The sequence below is a fragment of the Vigna umbellata genome, chromosome 1 (assembly GCF_029865625.1).
Source record: "Vigna umbellata cultivar VRB3 chromosome 1, Vumbellata_1.0, whole genome shotgun sequence".
Classification (NCBI taxonomy): domain Eukaryota; kingdom Viridiplantae; phylum Streptophyta; class Magnoliopsida; order Fabales; family Fabaceae; genus Vigna; species Vigna umbellata.
In genome coordinates this window covers 69,921,950-69,948,165 of record NC_142165.1, presented here as the reverse complement: position 1 = coordinate 69,948,165, position 26,216 = coordinate 69,921,950, and the positions used below count along the sequence as shown (strand labels likewise).

The 26,216-nt window shown below is 33.6% G+C and overlaps 1 protein-coding gene across 2 annotated transcripts; it reads right to left on the bottom strand.

Moving 5' to 3' along the window:
- Positions 1-1,501: 1,501 nt before the first annotated feature.
- LOC124848384 (putative AMP deaminase) lies at positions 1,502-11,805 on the bottom strand. Of its 2 annotated transcripts, XM_047326041.2 has the most exons (19): positions 11,166-11,805; positions 10,712-10,875; positions 10,101-10,308; positions 9,649-9,803; positions 9,422-9,473; positions 9,169-9,296; positions 8,903-9,082; positions 8,698-8,765; positions 8,439-8,581; positions 8,253-8,314; positions 8,056-8,169; positions 6,206-6,346; positions 3,986-4,138; positions 3,209-3,262; positions 3,020-3,130; positions 2,671-2,844; positions 2,473-2,553; positions 2,151-2,249; positions 1,502-2,063 (listed from the first exon to the last, which is right to left on the bottom strand). In XM_047326041.2, the coding sequence occupies exons 1-19, from the start codon at positions 11,614-11,616 to the stop codon at positions 1,995-1,997; spliced, it is 2,607 nt and encodes an 868-aa protein (XP_047181997.2). In that variant the 5' UTR covers positions 11,617-11,805; the 3' UTR covers positions 1,502-1,994. The 2 variants fall into 2 exon arrangements, with proteins under 2 accessions (XP_047181997.2, XP_087960248.1); XM_088104122.1 differs by lacking the exon at positions 9,169-9,296 and having other exon boundaries at positions 8,903-9,051.
- Positions 11,806-26,216: the final 14,411 nt, after the last annotated feature.

Here is a 26,216-nt window from a genome sequence, read left to right as displayed (position 1 = left end):
TCTCCACTTACCTAAATTCCCTACAACACCATTTGAAGTAGAAAAATTTAGAAAGATAGAGTCAAGAGAAAGAAATGGAGACAATAGAGCATATAATGGTCAAGCCCAGTGGTTTTGTTCCTCCACGGCATCTCGAAACTATGGTACTCGTGGCGCCACCAACTTCTGTCGCTCTCCGCCGTGGGTTACCGAGCAATCGCCCCTGACCTCCACGGTTATGGTGACACCGACACCCCATCCTCTGCTTCTTCTTACTCCACTCTCCACATCGTGGTCTCCACCTCTCTGGGACTCTCTTTGTCGACATAGCTCACCTCTCATTCCTCTCCAATCTCTCCCTCGCCGATAATAAATTCTTCGGCCCTATCCCTCCGCCTCTCTCCTCCCTCTCTGCCCTCCGCTTCCTCAACCTCTCCAACAATGGCTTTAACCAAACCGAATACACCCAATACACCACGTCGCACACAACCATGGAACCGGATAACCTTCATGGAACTGAATACGGAGGTCTTGTGGAGAAGAGGGAACCGAATAGTGAGCATGTGCGAGATCTGCGACAAAGGGGAACCGAATACTCATGAGCTGGAACCGGATACAGCTCATGTGTGAATGATTCTGAGCTCTAGAACCGAATACTTCAGCTATGGAACCAAAAACGTTGCCTTCAATTTCGTCATCTACCATTGTTCATCGTCTTCTTCAGCTTAAAACACGCAGATCCCATTTCACACTTTCTTCTTTATGCCATCAACACCTTCGTCTTCCTCATCTACAAGCTTGGAACTCAAAAACAACAAGAAAATTGGACAACCAACATACGACAATACTAACCTCACCTCAGACATTGCTCGTCGTCGTCAATGGAAGAACTGTCGTTGCTCTTCGTCGTCAATGGAAGAAACCCAGCACATTAGACTTTGAACACCGTCGTTGCTCCTCCTATTTAAAGATTGTGTCAAACAACTTCAGTGCTCAGGGAATCTCTGCAACCATACCAAGCTTTGCTCGTGAATCTACAATATCAGTAGTAAAAGCTTTTATCAACTGTTCTTCTTCAGGTTTTTAACATGTTGGAATCGATTATGAAGTTTTTGCGAATCGATTTTCTACGTAAAAGCTGATGTACATACAGGAAAATGTATAATAGGTTGAGGGTATATATGACATTTCAGTCACAATCCCTCCAAATCTCTTCAAAGTCACGGGTGATGAAAAACAGTGGTATCCCACAAATCCGTCTTTGCCTTTCCTTGCATTTCTTCTCATCCGAACACGACTGCATTCTGAAATCATCGCTCGCATTCGCGCTTGAACAGTAAAATCTGTTCAAGCGAACACTGCGTAAGATATCCCGTTTTGGCGAAGAACTAAAGTAATTTAACCAACGATGTGTAGTTGGTTGAAGGAAGATTAAACACTAACACATGGGCAATATAATCCCATTCTCCATCTTTGATCACTCGTACTACAGCCATCACTTTCAAAGGTTTAAGTTAGAGTGTGCGTTATCAGCTACATCTATTTTATGCAAACTGTTTTTTTCTCTGAAAATACATAAAAGGACAGCAGTGTAGTGGCTTCCTTTATAGCATCGAATAGACACGTGATAAACGAGATTCGAGAGGACCTTTCATTCTGTCTATTCACTCATTCATAAAGAACGAATTGTACTGTAATAACTACTATTCTAGTCATAAGAAATTTTAAATCTGTCACCATGCGTTACTGTACAGTGCATTACAGGCCCACTTCTTTTACTTTCTCCGGCTTTATACCTTGTTCTACCATGCAAAAGCACATGAGCTGCTGATCTTGTTACTTCTGATAATAACTGGCATAAGTGTCTCTACCATGTAAAATTACGCGGTCCACATTATATGAGGCAAATACTAGGATGTTACAAAAACTTCTCACTGCCAAAGCTTCTACTGCTCAAGAGAACATTGATCACTGTACCCAAGTATGCGTTATCACGGGGTGAATGGTAAATTCCCCTATGGGTATACATCTTCAGGAAAGATGGCTTTACCAGCATAAATATATTGCATTTCCTCTTTCCATGTCTGCATAATCAACAAAAATTGAGCAAGAAAGACTGAATACAAAATCAAACTGACAGTATATATGGTTTGTTTCTCAGTCTTTTTCACCTCGTATCGGAAAGAAATCCTCAAACTGGGGACATTTGTTTTATGGATATCATTTCCTTCAGGACCTCTCAACAAATATTTTTCCCCAAGCCAGTGTGACTGTAAAGGAGGGAAAAAAACATTATGAAATTAATATAAACAGAAAATACATTCATAAATAAGAACAGAGTGATTCAATAAGAACTTAAAAAAGATGTATCAAAAGAAGATCAAACCTAACACCTACAACTGTCCATAATAAGCCTAAGAATGTGAATAACTTTTCAGAGCCTTGGTACAGATGAGCAAAAACAGAATATTCCTACATTGTCTTCTAATTTACCTTTGCCTGGTGTGAAAATCCAGACTGGTAGACAGAATTTCTAGCTATCTCACACAGATCACAGGCTGAGAGCTTCCATACCTGCAATGCACGTGTTTAAGTAAAATAATTCAGAAGCAAAATTCAGAAGCAAACATAAAAACAGAATATTTAACCAACTTATATCTACAGAGGCTAGGAGTTTGGCAGAAGCTAGACCTTTGCTGCAACACTATATTCTTCTAGCAGTGCCTCTTTTGTCAAATGAATTTGCAAAGGATCATCGGAGGAGAGAGAGACATTTAAACCTCGCTGGAAAAACATTGGCAATGGATTGCGATGATAGTCCAAGAAAAGGGAATTATTGCTAAGTGGTGACATAGCCAATCCAATCTAGAGTGATAACATAATGGTATTAATATATTGTCACAATTTATCATGACAGAGAAAGTAACAAAAGTATTGGTAAGAACAGGACCCAAACTCAGAATGGCAATGAAATATGTAGTGTTCGGTTTAAACATTTATAGATAACAAGGTTGACCAAATGATATTCCTAAGGGCTAACCTGTGCAAGATAATACAAGTACTGCAAAACTGGAGTTTTACGTAGATTAATCCCATGAGAAATGTTATGGCACAGAAGGAAAGCGGCAGCCAAATGATCACTGTCACCTGCCTGCATGAGTAGATTGGGTAATAAATATCATATTGAACATAAAGAATTAAACTATGCTTCTTGTGAATAGAAAACAACCTCTCCGCAGTGAGGCCGCAACTTTATTGTGGTCATTCCCTTAGATTCACGCAACTGAAACAGATGGTGAGATATTAATATTGTTGATAACCAGGAATTATTTTATAAATCTATTCTTGTTTTAAGTTGTCTATCAAGTAGCTTGAACTTGAAGACCTCAACTGAACCACACCCCACAAAAAAAGAAACAAAAAAAAGTCAACCACAACTAAAACAAACCACCAATTATAGAAGAAAAAAAGATTATTGATAGGGATCCCGAGGTGCTAGAATCCCTATAAATTGCTTACCAAGTTTCTCTCCAGACGGGACTTGACCGTGGAAAAAAAAAATTGCCCATGATTAGAAAGGCTCTCTAAAAGATTTGTTAGGCACCAGATAAGAAAAATGTATGGTATATTATTGATAGGGATCCCAGTAAGGTGCTAGAATCCCTATAAATTAGGAACAAGATACACAGGAACAATTCGTGATGAGAGAATTGTAGAGCCCTCAGAAAATGATTAAAACTAACTGTTTCCTTCCTGTTACACTTTTTTCTTTGCCTCTACAACTGGTTTTCCTGCCGAAAGCCTTCCCCTCACTAACTACTTTTCTTCAAAGCCTATGTTGAACCAAATTTATTTGCAACTAGGCCATATTATGACCCATACCCTTGTCATGCCTATTTTTTCAAGTATAGAGCTAAACAAAAAACCTCCGCCCCCAATGGAAATTAAAAAAGCAATGGTTAGTTGTTAAACTCTTAAGCTCTACAAAGAAAGAAATAGTATAAACCTTGTTGAGCGTGTACAAGTTTGCATAGCTGTAATAAAGGTAATAAGAATATGCAGGATTAAATTCATTTGTCCACTCAGCTGGAGTAGGCATGTGCTTAGTTGGACGCCTTTCTGGTTTACTTTCATCATCTACAAGATCAAATCCAACCACCTGTATGCAGAAGAAGCTACTTAGAAAAGAAAGAAACTCTAGAAAGAACAGAGTTGCTTCATTTTATCAATATCCTTCATCTATCAGTTTTAAACAAAAATAAAAACTGACTCATCATGAGAAACAAATTTAATGGTGAATACGTTTCAGTCCTCAACTTATTCTATACTAGCAAAAAAATCTTACATTTATAAACTGCATAAAAAATAAATAAATACAGTAGATACATCCCTATATTACTTTCAAGTGCATATAGTTTTTTAAAAATTGCTTGCAACAAAATCAGAAAATCAGTTTGATTTTACAGATATGGAGCTGATTCAATTAAAACTTCAATTGAATAATAAGAATTGGCAACAAGAGAAAAGAGTAGAATTGCAAAGTAAACTGTTAGGACTGGCATTTACATAGATTAAAAACAACAGATAAAATCCTACAACAGAGGGAATACATCTGAAAACAGAATAATAACCTTATCTCACTTGATGAGATGGATCACAAGTCATTGGGCTTAGTTTAAAACCAATTTCTCATGAATATTATTCATCTCAAAATTGCTTCTATTAATTTCTTCTAACGTCCTTCTCCCCCACCCTTCAAGCCCATTTCACCAATGCCTCCAGTGGCATTTGAATGTGCCCAAATCATCTTAACCAACTTTCTATCATCTTTTCCTCAATAGGTACGTCTGCCAGTTAGTTGTCCCATTTGTAATATCGATTCCAAATATTTAAACTTAATCTACACTGTAATATATTCTCCATTTTTTACCTCGAAGATATTTTCCCCTAGCTTCTTATTAGATATGCAAGTTAAAACCACTCCCTTTACTTGTATTCAAGTTAAAAACACTTGATCCTGACTTCGTTCTCCAAAGCTCTAGTTTGGAGTTAACTCTTTCCCCTATTCCTCAATCAAAACAATATTATCTGCAAAAGCCACATATTCAGGGGTAATCTTCTATAATATATGTTCATGGTAAGGCCTAAGCACATGAAGACTAGATTAAATAAGCAAGGACTTAAAGCTGAACCCTGATGATGTAAGCCTATCCTTGTGGGAAATTCCTTGGTCTTGCCTTCAAGAGTTATCTCTGGAATTATTTCACATTATACTTATCTATCCATTCTCTAGTAGATATAAATAACACAAACCCCTTTCTTTTCAAAAGTCTTTACCAATTTTGAATACTTTTGCTTCCATGTAAATCAAAACCATATGCAAGACACTTTCTTTATTTTAGTACCTTTCTATCAGCTCCCATACAAGATAACATCGATTGCAGAACTTTCAGTATAAATCCAAATTGATTTCTTGCAATCCTGATCTCTAAACCTGTGCCATCCTTTTTTCCTATGATTCCATAGCATGAATCCGTAGTTATTTTATCCCTTTGCAGCAGACAGAATGCTTATAACCAAAGTGCTACTCCACTCATTTATTATTTTCTTAGATATCAAACTCCATTAAATGGCTTTGCAAGGAAATTGAAAACGAACTTCAATAAGAACACAATCAACATCAACTTTACTCTTATTAATTTTGAAGGCTTCTTTTACCACTCCATTTCCAACTTGGATTTTACGATAATAAGCCAAAGTTTGGCTATCCCTGTTGGATTTCTAATCATTCAATATTACAGGTTGATCATTGATCATGCTTGGATAAAATCTTCATTTTTCATCTTTAATACATCTTACTGGTTCAAATCTCTTGACTTCTTTCCCTAATTTTGACAGCTTATATAAAGTATATTCCTATTATGTCCAAGATCACAGGAAAACTCCTCAAAAACTTTGGATTCTACCTCACTCGCAGCTTTTCCTATCTTATTTCTTGCCTTTTGATAGCATGCCTATTTTCAATGTTATTGAACTGCATGCCTATTTCTGTTTCTTATATAACAAGATAGGTTTCATGCACCAGTGGCACAGTGTAACAGCAACACCAAGAAATACATACAGTTGTTAAAATGCTACATTTGAAAAATTAGGTAACCATACAACTAAATACATGTACACGCAAAACAAAAGTAGGGTGTGCAAATAAGAAAAAAAAATGACTAACCTGCATCAAAAACAAATGTAATTGAGGATGAGAATTTGGATCCACTGTGACTTCAAATAGAGGAATAAACACATTATCGAGAATATTCTGAAAGGAGGTAACAATTCCCATATTCTTGTACACATTGTATAACCGTGGTAACTGTGCCAATAAAAGTTCACAAAACAAGGTCAAAGTCAACAAACAGAAAAATATCCCAAATCAAAAGATGAGAACAGGGAAAGCAGTCAAAGCACCAAACAAAATTCTAAATAAACACTAACAAATAAGGAACATTAAATCAAATCAAATATACATAAAATCCATATTTGTGGTGATTCTCATGATACAATCTGAAATAAAGTCACTGACTTTTTGCAAAATAAGTTGCATTATACATTCCACTCTATATAATAAGAATTAGTACCATATAAAGTGGACTTTTCTGCATGTAGTTCTACTAGGACTAGAGTACAAAAGGAGTCTCCAATCCAAAAGACTAGTATATCCAATCCAAAAGACCCGTCTATATGGTGAGAGAACCTTGTGGCTTATGTACCACATCAAGTAGCTCATCATACATAATGTGAGACTCCTAAATTTGTCACCCCTTTCAAGTGCTGACATCCACAATGACTTTCACTTTATTGATTTTGACCATATGAGTATTCGGTTTGCACCTTAGTCCAGCTTATGAGTAGTCCCTTTCGTAGCTTAACACTTAATTAAAGCATCCATTGCTAGGATTTAAGCATAAGAGGAGAGCTCAACCCAAAAAGAATAGTCCATTAGGTGGGAGAACCTCATAACTTAAATACCACATCAAGTAGCTGATCTACTCAATGTAGAACTCCTAACAAGTTCCAAAGATACAAATAATGTTACCTAACTCCCACTTTTTGCATTTTTTTTTGAGGTTGAGGTTGCTTACGTTAAGAGACCATGTTAGTTGTTAAACAAAATGCTAATCCCAATGAGCACTTCAAACACTTCTCAAGCCTTGAAGAAGGAACAGATGTAGACAATCTGGTGATAACGCTGTTGACAACAAGAAGCCTTTTCCTAGTGCAACCATCAACACTCCAAATAAATAAAAGTAACATAGAAGAAGTAGAGGTGGAAGATCCATCCAAAACGGTAGAAAAATTTATCGGAAAATAAGAGAGAATGCAAAATCACAAAATAGAAAATATTGTTTGCAACAATGATATTGTTGCTGCTGATGCAATTAAGCATCACATGTTTCGCAATTGTGTAAAAGGATTACTACACACTTCTTGAGGAGATATTGACATACACAAGTTAATCTTATATGGAAAACCAAGTTGAGTATAGAGAAAATGGGCAATATGATGCATAGACTGTTAGAAACCTCATATTAAGTAAAAAATTATTTTGACCAATGTTCCATGGGCATTTGTCAAGACTCTGCCTAAACATTGTACCATTGCCGCTGTCATTGGGATAAATAATGAAATGGTCCTAAAACTCAAAGACAAGGAAGACTCACTCAAGTATTAATCCTTCAAGAATTAAATAAAAAAAGGGATGTTACTGTCAAATGGAAAACTCTTTTACCATAAATTCACGTGAAACTGGTGTAAACCAATCTGATCGAAACTGGGTTAGAGTTAGAAGCCTAAAATTAAGTAGGAAGTGATTTTCACCAAAGTTCCTAGGGCATTTGTCAAAATTCTATCTAAACACTACTATTTTCATTGTCATTGTGCTAAAAGATGAAACAGTCCCAAAACTCAAAGACAAGGAAGAAAGAATGAAGTAGTAATTTCAAGAATTAACGAGGAAAAAGGTAGGTTAGTGTCTTAATGGAAAAAAACTTCTACCAAAACACACTAGAAGCTGAATAGTACCTGGATTAGCCAGACAGCATTCTTACTGTAAAGAGCATTGTTAACAAACCAACTAGCCAGCTGATCCCACTCACTCTGTTTTCTTCCATAGACAGATATCCTATACTCAGCCATCTGTAAATTTTATTTTTATACGTAAAAAATGAATTAGGATGAGAGACATCAAAACAAAATATATTATACTGGGGATAAATAACCTGATATTTGCTTGCTTCAAGATCTATCAAAACCTCCTTTGTTACTTCAGCAAGAAACCTTCCTGTGAATTTTAGTGGCTTTAAGCCATTATGAATTCATGAAGCAAAAACTAACACTTCTAATATTCAAATAGAATTAATAAAATACAAGAAAATAATATGGAACATTCATATACAGCAACCAACCCTGGATAAGATTATCCTGCTTTAAAAATATCTCTCTTAGTCTGCTCTGTCCACAAGGATTATACTTAAGGTTGAATTTGTCAAATCTATGGAATGTGGTCTTATCTGCATGCACGTCCAACAAATCAACATTCAGATCATATCTGCGTCAATTTCCATTAATTAGAAAAGGTGCCGACATGCAAGCAAATAAATATTTACAGAACTCGTTATCCAAATAGTAAGATGAAAAAAAATCAGAGAATAAAATATTGCATACCCAGTCAAATCCAAACTCTCAAAAACCTCCTTAAGTGTCATATACTTTCCATCTCTAAAGATAACAACCTGTTAAAATAAGTACTGATAAAGAAAATTAGGAAGAACTAAGAATCTCCAAAGTAAAATAGAAAGAGAGGTTGGGGGAAACAACCAACAAATTACAACCTCAAAAAAATTAAGTAGAACCAAAAGTATATTTTCACCTCATCAGGTTCTTTTCTTAATTTTGACTTGATGAAGCGCACAAGATGCTTCTGATTCATGCAAGCTGAATGATGAATATGAGTATCAACTTTTCTGATATTGTAAAAATCCCGATGTGGCGCACCCTTCTGAGCCAGAAACTCCCTATCTGCATTTAGTAACAGATGAAGGCGGAATTTCTGTATAATGATCAGATGAATGTTATAAACAAATGCCACTGGCAAGCACAAAGAGACCATGTAGACTAAAGTTTGTGAAAACACACTTCCTCAAGAAATCGTAGCCTGTGGTAGCATGCAGAGCGAACATTGCCAATAGACATAACTTTTAGAATGTAATGCATATCTGTAAAAAATCTTGTTGAGCTCGCAACAGGGAAGAGCTCTTCGGTATCTGAGCAGTTTCACAGAAATATCAGTTCTTTGAACGTTTTTTATCCTTAACAAACTAAATAATCGACAAAATAAAGATAGCAGGGAAACCATTCCATTTTCATGCTGTTAACGCTCCATGCTTACCAGTTTTACTTGCAAAAACATGAATGACTCCATCTTCCATCCTAAAGTGGTGCTGTTTGCAACATAAAGAGTCAATATAAAAATATCAGTTGAACACTTCAGAACAATACAACAATAGCAAAAGAACACTTCAGAACAAAATTGATCATAAATAGCTCAAGAAGAGTCCACATGTAGCAATATGTGCGACTAATAAAAAAGTAATAACAGAGAAGCAGCAAACTTACTGTTGTTGCTTCAACTGGTTCAAAATGATACGGGTCAAAGTTAGTTTCCACTGGTTCTGTCCTCAATGCAATATCTTCCTTGTAAACATACTTCTCACGCAAATCTAAGCACTCTTGAATCATTTTGCATACTTCATCCTCTTCTATATTTGTCTCTGAATATATTTTGTAGAGTAAGAAAAAGATTATGTATTAAATTCTAGCTTTTGCCACTTGCTTCATATTATACAAGTCACACAATGAACAAAATAAATTAAAATAACTATATCGTTTGATATACGTAAAAAAGGAAAATAAAACTGGGGGCATTTAAAATCAACTTATAGATAGAAAAAAGGGGATAAAAATATATAACATGTAATGCAGGGGTAATGCTTAAATTATTTCACATGAACCAATATATAGAAGGATTAAGTAGAACAGTAAAGATAATGATAGTGACATGAAAGTACCATGCACAGGGATTATTGCAGGCGAGACATTATTGGCAAACACACGGTCATCCCCAGCTACATGTACAGAAGTTGAAGAAACCACATTCATATTTGCACCAGCTTTCGCTTCCTTTGAAACCTCTCCATACATCTGATTTGTTGCACAGTTTGCATCATCACCTATGAATGGAACAGAAGACAAATTGCACATGTTTGAATTTACTCCCTGCAACATCATGAATCACTAGAATATAAGGATAGAAATAACTGTAAAATGAACAATGACACTCAAAAAATAAGCATAGATTAGGAAGCCAGAAGATTTATGATTATGCACCAGACCCAACTGATACTATATAGTTTCCAAATTATTAATAAAAGAAGTTTGTATACCATGAAACCCTGAACCATCAAAGCACTACGTTGACAAACAAAAAGAAACTCAAGACCTCAAGCTAAATAATATCCATTCATTTTGAAACCTGATAAAACGGTAACTAAAATTATTGAAAGGAGGATGCATCTTTCTCAACTCCCCCGAATAACAATCAACTACAGGCCATACTTTTAGTCGACAAAGTTTAAAACAGTTGTCATCCTTGCAACAAAGAAGAAATCAGTATTCTCACGTAAGTATCTGAGAAAGGAAGGGTATTGTCATTAGCAAGCTGTGTTTCCTCCTCATCAGAATCCCCAGCACTTTCGAATGCGTTTCTCCCTGGTGACCTCGGAGTCATAATTCTACCAACAGAAGCTATCCTCTTATACGAACGCGAAATCTGAGCACTCTCACCTTCACAAACCAAATCAAAGAGAACATCATTTAAACAAACAAAAAAAAAAGCTTAATTTTCAAACACTATCAGTATATTATTGTACAGGCAACGAATTAAAAACCACAATTTTAAAGTAAATATAACAAAAAACAACAGTCATGCTATATATGACATTTTATGTTTTGATGACAGTCTAAAATGCATGCTAATTAAGTTTTAAGAAAAACTCCCATTTTAACAAAAAGTAGAAACATAACAGAACTGAACAAAAACTGTAGATAGCTAAATCGAGAATTAACATTCACACCATTGGTGGAACCCGTTCGATTAGACGGAAGCCCTAGCGGAGCGAATTGAAGATTTTCGAGCGACGAGGCACGATTTTTAGTGTCCTGGGGGAACCAATCCGCTGCGGAAACCACGTTTGGCATCGAAGACGAAAACCTATAGCTCCGAAGCACGTTTGATGTTTCGTCCACGGACTTCGAAAAGGTTCGGAGATAGTTCCTGGGATCGGCGTCCTTATCTGTTCCTCCGTCGTCGTGTCCGAGCCCGCTAAGATCGTCGTCGTCATCCTCACTGTCATCGTCGGAAGCGGCGAGTGGCTTGCGTCGGATTTCGACGAGGCGGTGGAGCACGTGGTCGACGGTGCGGCGGTGCATGTAGAAGGCGGAGATGGCCATGAAGGAGGCTCCGAGCAACGCCGCCATGGCGAGGTGAAGCGATGGAGGGAACGACGTGGAAGATGAGGGTTCCATTGGAGAAAGCGACTATGAATGCGTTTGGTTTGAATGATGAACTTGGAGGCTTCAAAGTCGATCGTTGATTGAAGAGCAGTGAGACACGGTCTCACGCACTATCTGAAGTGTGAGTGGAAAAGTGAGGAGGGAAATGAGAAAGTTGGCTTTAGCTCGACCTAACTAACTGAATGCGTTGGCTTCTCTCACATGGGAACCAAGAAGAAGCCACACGTGGCTATTTTATATTTTTGTTGAAACTTTTCTGATGTTAACCCGTGAAAAAAAAAAGGTGTAGTGGACAGATATCAGGTAAATGATTAAGCTTCAGAATATATTTTTCTCCTTGTACCAAAATTATTATGACTGAAAAGACATTAAGTTTTTAACTCTTATTTCTCGGACAAGGCCTAATCGTTATCAAAGTCCCCTGCTTGACTTGTTGAATGCTTGAAATTAAAACTTTTAAGTGGTACAGTGGTATGTGGAATGACTCTATTTGGTCCTTCTAAAATCTCACCATTGTGATTTTTTGTTTTCTTACAATCATTCACTCCAGATTAATTCGTGTTAATGAGATTGAAAAAGTAGAGGATGATTTTTTTTTGTTAATGCTAAAGTCGTCTGGGTCAAATGTGACTTCTATGGGGATTAACTTTAATTAATCACATATTTAATTTTTCATTAAGCTGAAGTAGTGTGGTGATTGAGAGAATTCTTTCCAAATTAATTACATATTATAAAGTTACAATGAAGTCGTGTGTTGATTAACTTTTCGAATTAAATTGTATTGAAGTCGTGCTTAGCTCTAACAATTTAAATTAATGTGGTTTTGAATTAAAGACGTTCTTGGGTATATTAAATTTTCACTCAAGTAGTGTCTACAAGCGGGTACTTTAGTGTTTTTTTTTTTCACGTACATTAACGAGAAGTTGAAACAAATTATTGATTCGATCTTATTTAAGAAATAGTACATCGTTTTTTAATTTGATAGGAATAGAGTGTTATATTATACAATACAAGAATTATTGTGTAACATCCTGATTTTTGAAAAGTCACGGTGTAATAGTTTTTTAGAAAACCTTTCTATAAAACATTCAATTAAAATTAGATTATAACTGTAAATGAAAATCTTAGAATATCACTTTTCCATAACAATACTGAATCTAAAAACTTTTAAATAATAGAAAATAAATGATAAAACCTCGAACATAACATCTCAACTCTCATCAGTTACTCAGATCTGATCCTTATCAATAAACTATCTATTCCCGTAAAAACACGATCATTGTAGGTAGAAACCATAAACACAACATTTTAGGGTGAGCAACTAGAAATATCATCAAATCAATCGATATAACATTTATATCATAGTTGTTAAGTCTTTATCATAATTATATCACATCCAACAATCAACCATACTCAATAAGACTACAACAACCATCATCACTCTCCTAAACCATTCCCTTAACCGGAATATGTACCATTCTGATTAACTCTACCCCCTATTGAGCAAAGGCAACTCGTGCCTATACCAAATTCCCTTATAATATCTTATCATCTTCTATATTTTCACATGTATCTTCCATTTTATCGAAACAAAACGATTCGAGTGGTCCTCCACTACAGCTTCGGACCTGTCTCCCCTGCTCCAAGATGTCAATCATGACACTTAACTCAACATGAGTCAGAACCCTATGGGTGAGACATTCATCCCTTTCTACCCTTTTGCAAGAGGAAAGAGTAGCACTCGAATTCCAGCCTCTTCTACCGCCCCTCAAGGACGAAGAGACCAATCTCTTCCACCGCCTCTCAAAGATGAAGAGATTCATCTTTCTACCCCCTCGCAAGAGGAAAGGTGACTACATTTCTACCCCCTCGAAAGAGGAAAGGTAACACTCAATTTCCAGTCTCTTCTACCGCCTCTCAAGGACGAAGAGACCTATCTCTTCCACCGCTTCCTAAAGACGAAGAGATCCACTTTTCTACCCTCTCGCAAGAGGAAAAGTGTCAATCGGATTAAAGAGATATTAACTGAAACTTCTTCAATGATAAAACACCACAACTATCATTATCACATGAATTAAACCATTTCCATAATTACAAAATGCGTTCACATGATTCTCACCACTCATCTCTTCAAACATACAAACTATATAATTCCATCCTTCCTTTTTCCCTCGTAAAGCACCTATGCAGATAACTCCCCTGCCTACAATCAAAGAGTATACTACTCCCCATGTGTGTCCCAGACTCACAACCCCTCAAAGTATGCATACACAATATACAACTCAAGCTTTCAATCCCCAAGAATGCATTACTTACCCAATCATAAGGTTTACATCCTCATTCGCAATAGTATACGTATTTCTATCCATAAAAGGTACACCACCCTCATAACAGTAAACGTGATCTTAATATTATGCCATATTCACCAATAAAAGTAAACGTGATCACTAAGATGAATCAATAAGGTATATAAACACTACTAGAAATAGTGACTTCACATGGCCCAAAAGAAAAGAAAAACCCAATCAGATCACCACTAGCATGGTTCTACACGTCCATGCAAGACTTGGCTAGTAATCTATCTACCAAAGCCCCTTATTCACTCCAAAAACAATTTTCATTCTTTCTAACTTACAACCCCTAGTACCCACTTATGATTCATGAGATAAATAGCAATTCCAATAGCTTCTTCCTAATATTTAGACGACATATGTGCTTCAATCAACAATGTCCTTGCTATTTCTAAAATATGGCAATTTTTTTGTTCGACTACACCATTTTGTTGAGTATCACTATGTATGTTGACATCTTTGTTAGATTGACACCTTAAATCATTTGCCATCACATGAAAAATATACTAAAATAAAAATTATATGAATAAAGAATATAAAATGTGGATGGATCACACCAAATCCATGTTAAAGTAATACAAAAGTAAAAAAAAAAAAAAAAACTCTACACTTCACAAAACATAGATATATGACACCTAATACGAAAAAAAAAATCAAAACTAATAACTATAGGCATGACATTATACTACTTATATTACTCTTTATTCTAATCATGCAAATTCTTCAACTTATCCTCCCAATGATTTTTTTCATGAAAATATGTGAAATTCTAAATTCAGTTTTTGTTGCAAATATGTATACATCTATGTTATATTTCCTTAAGAATCCTTTAAGAATAAAAAGATTAGCAAACAAAAAAGGGTCACATTCCACTTAAAGTTTTTTAAAGTCTATAGTGCAAGCATGTTCCAATGCATAATGGTCTCCATAAAAATTCTACATAAACAAAAACTTTGTATACTTTTCTTAACGAAAATATGTAAAATTTTAAATTGAGTTTTTGTTGCAAATATGTATACATCTATGTTATATTCCCTTAAGATTTCAAGACATTGTCCTTTAAGAATAAAAAGCTTAGCAAACAAAAAAAAGGATCACATTCCACTTAAAGTTTTTTAAAATCTATAGTACAAACATGTTCCAATGCATAAATGGTCTCCATAAATTCTGTATAAACAAAAACTTTGTATACTTAAGATCACAAAAAAACTATTAATATATTCACTTATATTTCTTCTAAAAATATTACCACACATTACTAGACTAGAACAATCTCATGTATATCATATGTTTAACATGCAATAGATGTTTTAATAGTTAAATGAATTATAAAATAAATGGTTAAATATGTTTTCAGTTTCTTTATTTTCAGTGAAAATTAGAATTAGTCACTCTTTAAAACTATGACTCAATTTAATCTCAGAACTTTAAAAATGTGTAAATTTAGTCATTTAAACCAAATTTTATTAAATTTATTTGACGTTTCAAATATGTTTCATGATACTATTTGAGTTGTTTACATTATTTGACACCTTTTTACTTTAATATTAGTTAAGAAATGGGTTAGAAATTATAATATATTTTAAATATATTTAACTCTAAAATAAAAGTAAAATGTAAAATATAGATTTAATACAAAATTATTAGAATATTTATTTTTAGTACAATAAAAAATATAACAATCTTAATTTAATACAATAAGTTTAATCTTCTTTCAACTTTCTTAATTGTATTAAGTGAGCGGAAGTACTTTATTACATGAAAAATCAATCGATGTTTTGTCCACATGCACACATTACACTTTCATTCGAAGCTTTGAGAGGCATATTTCTGGAACGCAATGTTCAGGCAAAATGTAACAGGACACCTAACCACATGTATATAAAAGGCATTGTACACATATTTTATCATAAAATATTTTTGGTATTGAACAAATATTTTATCCTAAAATAAAAAAGTGCAAAATAGATGGATGTATAAGAAAAAACTGGGAGTGCAAAAAACACCCTTTAAAATGGAGATTTGGTCCAATCACTTCATATAATTGATCCCAAGCTTCTTCCTACACCTCCGTATATTTCAACCTCCATAGATTTGTGAAATTACTTATTTACCCTCATCTTCTTTTTTCCATATTTTATACTAAAATAAATCAAACATAATATGTGCATTAGCTTTTTTATATATTTGAGCCACAAGGTTATGTGAGAGAAAGGAACTATTTTATTTTTATTTTTCAAATAATTAAGATTGTTTGAATTCAAATAAACTAATTCCTGAATAGGTCGTTTATATACGAGTATATTAAGTTTTTCTTTGTAACGTGAAATCATAGCCATAATGGGAATGATTTTGTGTTTCAAATAAGAAATTATAATATATTTTAAACATCTTATTACTAAGTAAAATTTATGTAGCTTTATCAGTCTTAATTATTAAGACGCGAAAGAAAAACTCATTAGAGAATGAGCAAAATATATTAAATAATAAATTGAGTCGATAGGTAACTAATAGAGTGGCCATATATTTTTAGATTTTATTGTTTAAGTTCATCTAATATAGAAATATTATACTGTCAAATTATTAAAAATTATGTTAGATTTCTTATTAAGATAATAGCTGAAAAAACTAGTTACTTTATCATCATTTTGTAATTAAATAGCAATGTAGAAACTCTTTATATTGTTAATGTTTGGATTATTTTCTCTATAGTTTAATATACCTCAATGTGTATACTGACAATTTTTTAATCCAAATTAAAATGTTGCATTTATTTCAATCTTTGTAAAATGATATATTAATTAAATAATATAAATAAAATTAATAAATCTGTATTTATTACAAGTTTTACAATTAGGGTTATGACCATTTCGATTTTTGAGAATAGGTAGCGCTATCCTTTGATTAATTCCCATGATAAAAAAAAATAAACAATGTTCTTTAAATATTAAAATTTAAGTTTAAACCCTCGGTTGGTCCTCATTTTTATATGGTAATCTCAGTTGGGTTCTCATTTTTGCAAGTGTCTCGATTGGATCATATTTTTTGTAAAAATGAGTCAATTTTACCCTAACCGTTAAGTGCTCTCAAACAACGTTAAGTTTAGCTGAGCTGTATTTTATATTTTGATGGTGTGGCATTGTTCATTAAAATTGGATGGGTGATGTGTTTTAAATCATCAAATCCACGACGCTGATGCTTCTTCTTCCCTCCAACCTTTCACCTCTTCCGCTCCTCCGCCCAAGCTGCTTTCTTCCCACTCCCACTCTCAAACCCTCACTCCCTAGACACACACCTTTTCTCCCTCTCAAACTAAAAACCTCGCCGTCGGAGCGCGTTTGTCGAACTCCTCTTCTCCTCCGCTGACGGAGCATCTCATCTTCCATTCTCTCACTTCTCTTTTTCCCTCACTCTCTCTTCATTTCTCTCTCTCTAGAAATGGCATCAAAACTCTCATTCATGGTGTGTTTCATGGCTCTATGCGCCGTTGATCTAGCACGCAAGGGAATTATTCATGGATCATCTACAAACATTGATGTGTTCATGTTGCATTTGAAAGTGAGACCAGAAGAGAGAGAGAGGAATAAGGGAATTATTCATGGATCATCTACAAACATTAAATTATATGTTACTTTAAAGTTAAAATTATATCGATTTTCCTTTGGGTCTAGATATAGTTTGGGGCTCCATGTTTGATTTTGTTTATGGTGCTTAATATTATTGACAGGATGATGGGGTGGGTGGTAGGAGGAGGTGCTAGCAAAAATGTTACTTGTGGCTCAGGGAAAAGTGACTTCTTTGACATCAGGAGATATTAATATGTGTAATTTTTCATGGATATCCAGCCGTGTACTACTTGAACAAGCTTGGAGAGAGATGGCACAGACTCTCACAGAGGCCAATTTTGGTAATGTGAAGGAACTATTAGAAGCCGAGCCCCCAAAGTGGTTAGCTGATAGTGCTGCTTCTTCTTGTATGCTTTGTGGTGTGAGGTTTCATCCCATCATCTGCTCTCGACATCACTGCCGGTTTTGTGGAGGATTATTTTGTGGTGAGTGCTTTAAAGGGAGGAGCTTGTTGCCATCAAAATTCCGAGATTGTTGCCATCACTGCTGTGTTTTCCTAAAGAAATACGATTCTTGTTTCATCAACTTCCTAGAATATTTATATTTGAATTGGAATAGTTGTAAACTATAGAAATGTTGTTTGTAAAAATAAAACCTTTAACCAATCCAGAAGTCGAAAGCACTGATCTTTATGAAGAAATTTACCATAAAGAAAATGAAAAGACAAAAGAAAAGAGAAAACAGAGACCCCAAATGGGAAAAGAAAAAAGTAGAAGAATTTACTCACATCCACAGTTGGCGGCAGAAAGGGTAGAGACTTTGCATGAAGCAGGGAGGAGCAGAAGAGGTGAAAGGTGATCAATGGTTGGAGGGAAGAAGAAGCATCAACGCCACGTGGATTTGATGATTTAAAACACATCACCCATTCAATTTTAATGAACAATGCCACGCCATCCAAATATAAAATACAGCTCAGCTAAACTTAACGTCGTTCGAGAGCACTTAACGGTTAGGGTAAAATTGACTCATTTTTACAAAAAATATGACCCAATTGAGACAATTGCAAAAATGAGGACCCAACTAAGATTACCATACAAAAATGAGGACCAACCGAGAGTTTAAACCTAAAATTTATTATATAATGTTAGGTAGAAATTCTCATTATCTTTTATCCTTACTTGAAATGGTAAGAATCTAGAAAATAAAGTATTAGAGTTGATGAATGTTTTAAAATAATGAGACCGATTATTTTAATGATAAAATAATTCAATCATATAATAAAATTTCATAAACACATCTCAATATCTAAAACATTTACCATCTTTCTAGAATTCTTTCTCTCTGAGTTCTTTCTCTTTTCTTTTTGAGATTTCTAACTCATGACTCATTTGATTGACAACTAGAAAGTGTTTAGGAGATCACAACGATGAATTCTTCATGGTCTACCAATTAGTTTTCTTGATAGAGCAAGTGAGTTTCTACTTTTTTCTTTAATTTTTAGTTTAAGGCACATGCAATTAGAACTTCTCGCATGTATCGTCTACTCTTTTTTTTATCTCTTTGTCGATTAGTGGTCTTAAGGACTTACTTTGATCACGATTTTGTGGTTTGTAGGCGTTTTTAGAGTTTCCTAAGCTAAGGTAGGGGTAATACATTGTATTAAGTCGTGGTAATTTCTTAATAAGGTAAGGGAAACTAGTAATCTTTCTTTAATTTTCATTTGACATGTATGATTTTGGTGGGTAGTATGTTATGTTGATTTAGTGGTAATTGAAACAATCGTTTTAGTGTAAATTGTGATTTTGATGAGTGCAATTAGCTATTTGATGCTTGATGCGTTGGATGATTTTGTTTTAGACTTGATTGGTCTTACGAGTGTTGTCATTGTAAAGATTAATGGTATACAATTGGTGTATTGTTGAAAAGTGGGGATTAAACTGAGTTATAGGTAGTTTTTAGTCTGAAAATGAGGTTTTGATAGGTGAGATTTTGAAGAAATGGTCAAAAGGGGTAACTTGAGTTTTTGGATCTATTTTGTGGTCATTTGCAACTTGGTTGAGCCTTGATTTGGTAGAAATCTACTATAGAAATAATTAGTTGTTAATAAGTTGTGTTTGGTATGGTTTTTAGTTCATTTTTGTGGCTTTTGACTAGTGAGATTCTAAGATAGAAGGTCTGAGCTAAAGTAGAGGGTTTGAGGTCTGTTGATGAGTTATTTATGACTTGATTAGACCCCTACATGGGCAAGTTTTGTGTTAGAAAAGGTGGAATTGAATTCATGGACCATAGAGTGGTGTTTTAGTTGGTGTAAGTTTCATAGAAACATTAAGTTTAAAGGAACTTGATTTGAGCTATGAACACTTGGATAGGTTAATTTGAGATGAGGAATGTCAAATAGAAGTAGTGGATACATGGGGAGGTATAGGAGTTTGAATATGTGAAGTAGAAAGGTGCAAATTCTACATAATTGGTGTTTTGCAAAATTCTACAGGTTAGCTAGGTGAATGGATAGCTCGTTGGGCGAGTAAATTGGAGTTTTGGTAATGGATTTTAGTAGGCGAGACTATCTCGTTGGGTTGGGAAAGTTGTCTATTTGTGCTCTCGTTGGGCAAGAGAGAGTTGCTCGTTGGGCTAGCCTGTCTACACTAGGCACAAGGATTCTAGCATTGGGCACCCAGTGTGAGTGTTCTTGGCTATTCTCTTTTCCTTTCTCTATTATGTATGGATATATGTAGTATGATGCTTTATTTTGTGTTCAATAATATAATTTGGAATATATGGTGGTAGTGGATGAGTTTATGTATGTATGCAAAATGTGTTTATAAGAGTTTCTAAGGAGAAATTCTTGGTGGTTATTTCAAGTTTGTGTATGGATGTAGGAAGCTCAATCTTGTGAGTTATCTTGACACTCTAATGGTCATTCATTCTCATTTAGAAAGGAGTGATGCATATGGTGAGAGTAGTAGATGTCTTAGTATAGGTGCTCCATTATGGCCTAAGACACAGAATGGACTAACCTTGTGCGTGTGGCAGGGTGAAACTAATTGACAATGACTCTATAGAGCAATAGAGGTCACAACAAATGCATGACTCGCCATAGCTTGACATTCATACTATATCTCGATGGTCAGGTCTAGATTCATGGTATGCTTAAGATGTTTGTTTAACTATATATAAAATGTAATGTATGATGAATTCTAATATTTTGTGTTTATGCCTTTTACCATTAGCTTACCTTTCGTGTGTTTCTTTGTTTATTTGTTATATATGATTGGTTTCTTTTGCAATGATCACGTAATTGATGTGAGTAGAGATAACTGATGTATTTGTAGAGCAAGCCTCGGGAGGGGACACAACTCATCTATAACTTGAGTAGAGTAGTTAGTTTAGCATAGTTATATTTTGAGAGACTTTATGTAAATATTTCTTTATTCTCTTTTAGTGTTGTGAATATAAAATAGAACTGTATTGATATTTTATATATATTTCTTAAGTTTAACTGATATATTTTATTGAATTTGTGATAATTCCTTACTAATGTTTATATTATTTAAATGAGATGTGACATAAATTATATTTAAATTCATTTCAACTTCATAAAATTCACTTATAGATTTTAATAATATATATTTTAAATATAATTCAATAATTAAATTATATTTATATCACTTTATATATTATAATTTAATTTAATCATATTTTTATTTGTTATAATGAAATAAAATTTACATTCACTTATATAAAATTAAGATTTATAGTTCTATCAAGTATAACTAAATTTAGATTAACATTAATTTATATATTATAATTTCATCATATTTTTCTTCAATATGAATAAATACGATAATGAAACCAATTATGTAAGGATTTCACTTTTCATTTTCACAATATAAATTTATATCCTCGTAATCTCTTCGACAAGTAAGAAATTTTTATCACTTCCTCATCCCATTAGATAGATAATGAGTATATACTCATATTCCAATTTGTACCTTATTGTTTATTGTTTTGAATATTAATTAAATAATATTTTTAATAAAAACAGAAATTATAGCAAAGAAAAATAAAAGTCTAAGATAAACACTTCTTTTAGTTTTGAATATAAATAAAAAATTATAATTGTAAACTAAACACCAAAGAAAAGGTCTAACACATGTTAGATAATATAATGAATTAAAGATATTTTAGTATTCTAAAACATGAACGAATATGAAATGAAAACTGGTGTTGGAACGTGTACATGGACGAAGATATGAGGACATGGTGGATATTTATATATACATTCTTAATTTAAAAAATTCAAAAATTTGAATATTACGTTGTTTTCATATATAATTAATTTGATAATTCTCTATCAAAATTAGAATAGATTTAAATATTAATAAAAACATAAATTCATTTGTCATCCCCATATGGGATTTGCGAAAGATTTTGAAAAATCTAAAAAGTTTTATTATAATTGCACATGTACTTTATCAGTTCGTCCAAAATATATTCTTATAATTTCATTATAAGTCTTAAAACAAATCCAAACTCAAGGGATAAACCATTGATGATTCTTGATGTGACACGTTTTTCTCCATATTCGTAGAGACACAGCAAATTACAGTGAATTTGGAAAGCGACATTATCTTACAACTATACAACACTCTTACTTCTCTATTCTCTCATTTGAAAATCATCACCCACCGTCCACTGTGGAGCCTCCATGCATAATTCCAAACACAATAAAATTCTACTGCTTATAGAAGAACTTCAAAAATTATACTTTCGACATGCTAAAGCAACTGCACTATCACATCACAGAGAAAGGAAAATATAATTCTTCTACTCAACCATGATATAGAAACTTCAAAAAGACTATGCAAAACAAAACAAAAATAATTAATAATCTTTATTTGATGTTATACATAATCAAAACATATAATAGAAAAAGAGAAAGTAAGTCAAAGTTTTATCCCATCCCAATTTCATGCAACTTGTGTTCTCCTTGACAAAAACCAAACAAATAATATATCAAATAGATAAGAATATATATATATATATATATATATATATATATATATATATATATATATATATATATATATATATTAAACTATTCAAACCATTATATCTTTTAAGTGATGACATATCTCATAGCTATGGCTAAACATTTTCAAGAAGAGTTGAAGTTATTTGTGGAAGATGGACTTATACTCTATCTCTTGGGTCATCTTAAGCTACCATGAAGCTTTTAGAGTAAAAATAATTTTTGACCTTGTATTTTGGACCAAATAGTCTAAAATTTATTTGAGTTTTCTATTATGAACCTAGTAGTGTAGGATTTAATTTGGGTCTTAATTTTGAGCCAAGTATAATAGGATTTTGTTCACCTAAGTCAACAAAGGGTCAATATTAGACCTTTTATCAACTAAGATGGACATATACTCTATCTCTTGGGCTATCTTAGGCTATCATGAATGTTTTAGAGTAAAAATAATTTTAGACCTTTTATTTTGGACATATTAGTCTAAGATTTATTTGGACTTTCTATTATGAGCGTAGTAGTGTAGGATCTAATTTGGGTCTTTTATTTTTGGCCAAGTAGAATAGGGTTTTGACCACCCAAGTCAACAAAGGGTCAAGGCCCAATGTTGGCCAAGGTGGGATGTCCATACCTTGAGTTGATCAAGGGGTCAACATTTTTAGCTAGCTTGGTGGACAAGAGAGAGTGAATGACCTTGACGAGTGTCAACCTCCTATTGGAGAGTTTTTCCTCCTAGTTAGTGGTCCTATGTCACTCTAGGAATGAAGAGTATTTTTCATAGGTAGTGGCCACATGTCACCCTCTCATTTGAGATGACTTTTGCCACTTGTCTCCTTCCTATTGGAAAAGATTTCTTTTTACTCTCCAAGCTAGCCAAGGTGACTCTTTTAAGTTAAAGTTTATGCTTATTTTGAGACACCTTAGCCTATAAATAGAGGTGTTTCTCCTTCATGTAATGATCTTTGATGTTGAGTAAAATTATGCTGCCCATTTTTTCATACTACTCATCTTAAGATCAAGACTAGATCAACCCATGAGACCCCTCTAGTCACCTTCCTTTTAGAGTTGGCTTAACCTATCTTAGAGCACCACAAACACCACCTTCATCACCCATAAACAACATCAAAATCGTGAGCCTAGCTCCCTTGTCCATCAAAGCTTTGCACCATGTCATCTTTCACCCCCTTCATGACTTTTTTTCTAGTTTTGGCCTAACCTAGCTAGAAGATTGTCATCACTAAGTTTCAGTGGGAGAGTTGAATCCACACTATTTTTCATATTTTTTTTAACTTTATCACTAAATCAACCTTATATCTCTTGACGAGTATCAAATTAATAAACATGGTAAATATATACTATGAGAGGTCACTTAATAACTAATATAACAACTTTTTCCTTTAATTAAAATTGTGACACTGTGTTCACTTATTATTATGATAGGTCCACTTACATATTATGTAAATATCTTTTATATACTATAATATTTATTAGTCGTAGGATATTACTTTTTTAAAAACTACTAATTATTTTTAAGATATTTTTGGAATGTTACGTAATGTATAGCTAATCATAAAATAAATACAGTAATCATCAACATCTATATTGTTTATTTGTTTTTGTTTTATATCTATTTAGTGAAATGCAATTATAAATCACAATTTTTATCATAATCCACTACTAATAATTATAAATAAATAGTCTAACACTATTTTGAATCAACGTATAGTGTAACTGACTTTGTATATATAATTCTCTATACATATATATAATTCTCTATTTTTCTTTTTAAATTCCAACTTTTTGTTTCTTTTTTTTATCAAGCATAAAGGACAAAAGTTATAAGAGATTAAAGAATTGTAAGTCATTCTTAAATATAAGATAATTAATAAGTCATTCACTATAAAAAAGTAATATATTTTAGAAGAGGTTATTTTTTTGACAGTTTTATAAATTTTGAATAATTTTCATTTCCGGCGGTTTATGACTAAAACCGTAGTTAACCTTTTCTTTTTTTAAAAAAATTCCGACAGTTTAGAACAAAACCGTCCCTATTTTTTTTTATTTTTAAAACAATTTTCTAACAATTATTTAATGAAACTGCTGGTACTCCTAAATATTTTCCACGTGCCTTCATTCGTTCTGTATCTAATTCCCTAAATATTTTTCCCCAAACCCTAATCCCTCCCACACCATTTCTCCCAAACCCCTTGCTCGCATCACAATCTTCATTTTGCTGCACCACAAGCTTTATTATTCGTGGATTTTCAACTGCTTTGTGTTGGTCTTCCTCTACTTGGGCTAAGCAAAGTGTTTGTCTTCAACTTCAACCTTATCTTTGAATTCTCTCTACTTAATCCGTGGATTTTCTTGGTTAAACCTTTCGTTTCTCTCCAAGGTATGATCGTTAGTTTTTCTATATAAATTACCGGTTTAATAAAAGATAATAAACACTTCTAAATCATAATTTTGGTGGTGTTTAATTTTGGTGTGTTTGTTGGTTGATTGAAGAAAGTGTTAGATTAATTGAATGTTAGGGAAAGTGGAAGAAGAAAGGGTGGATGAGGTGGGTGGGTAGTGTTACGTAATGGAATTGATGAGTGCTAGTTGGATAGGGTTCCTAAATTACTTGGTAAATTTTTACCTATATGCGTATGTGGTCTGACAAATATGCATGAATGTGTACAATAAGGTCAAGTATTTGATGCAACTTTGGGATTGATGAAAGAACTTTTGATTTTGTCTGCGATAGAGATTGATGAATGGAATAAATAACAGGAAATGGAGGAGATAAGCGGTGTGAGTGTAACTTGATTGCTTCATAGCACCCATAATGAATGTACAAACCATATTAACCCGCTTTTATTTCCAAAATACATGTGATTACTAGCAGAGCACCTTAATCCAAAGAGTGTTATACCCTAGTATATCATCGCCTACTTGATGTGAGTGAGTTTTTGTTGGATTTTTTGGTGAAGTAGATTCTTTTGTAAAGTATCTTGGTTTCCATTAATAGAAGAAGGTATAAGAAGAAGCTGATAAGACAGGCTGCAACCATAACTATGAATAATAGCCTATAACAATGAGGTCCAATATAAGTGTTGCCTCCGTCTATGAGGGTAGTAGCCTCCATATCATAGAGAATGCCAGCTAGCAGACTAGAAAAAAGGAAAGAGCCAAGGGGAAGGTTAAGGATTATAATGTTGTAAATGAGTCCATAATATTTGAGGCCAAATAAGTCTGAGGCTATTGGTATAGTGATGGCTAGCCTCACTCTAGAGTATATGTCAACCACAATGGAGCCTATATAAAGTGAACTTGGCATAACCATGGCCAGCAATATGTTTTTGATGAACGAGTTTCATTTGTTTTGGGTTTTATGGTGTTGTCTTGTTCGTTGTCATGTTGTGACTATATATGATAATCCTAATTCTGACTGAAAATGATATCTATAATAAGCTTGGTGCATAGGTAAGAAATTATGTTCAAATTCTATTGATTTTTGCCATATGTTCTGATTCTTTCATGGAAATTGTGAGATGTTCTGTAATTTGAATTAACTGTAACACCCTAAGGTTTTATTGTTCTACTGTCATGATAATTATGTGCATGGATGTTGGATTGAGTTTGGAGTTTAAGTCAAGGAAAAAAAAACTGGTTAGAAAATCA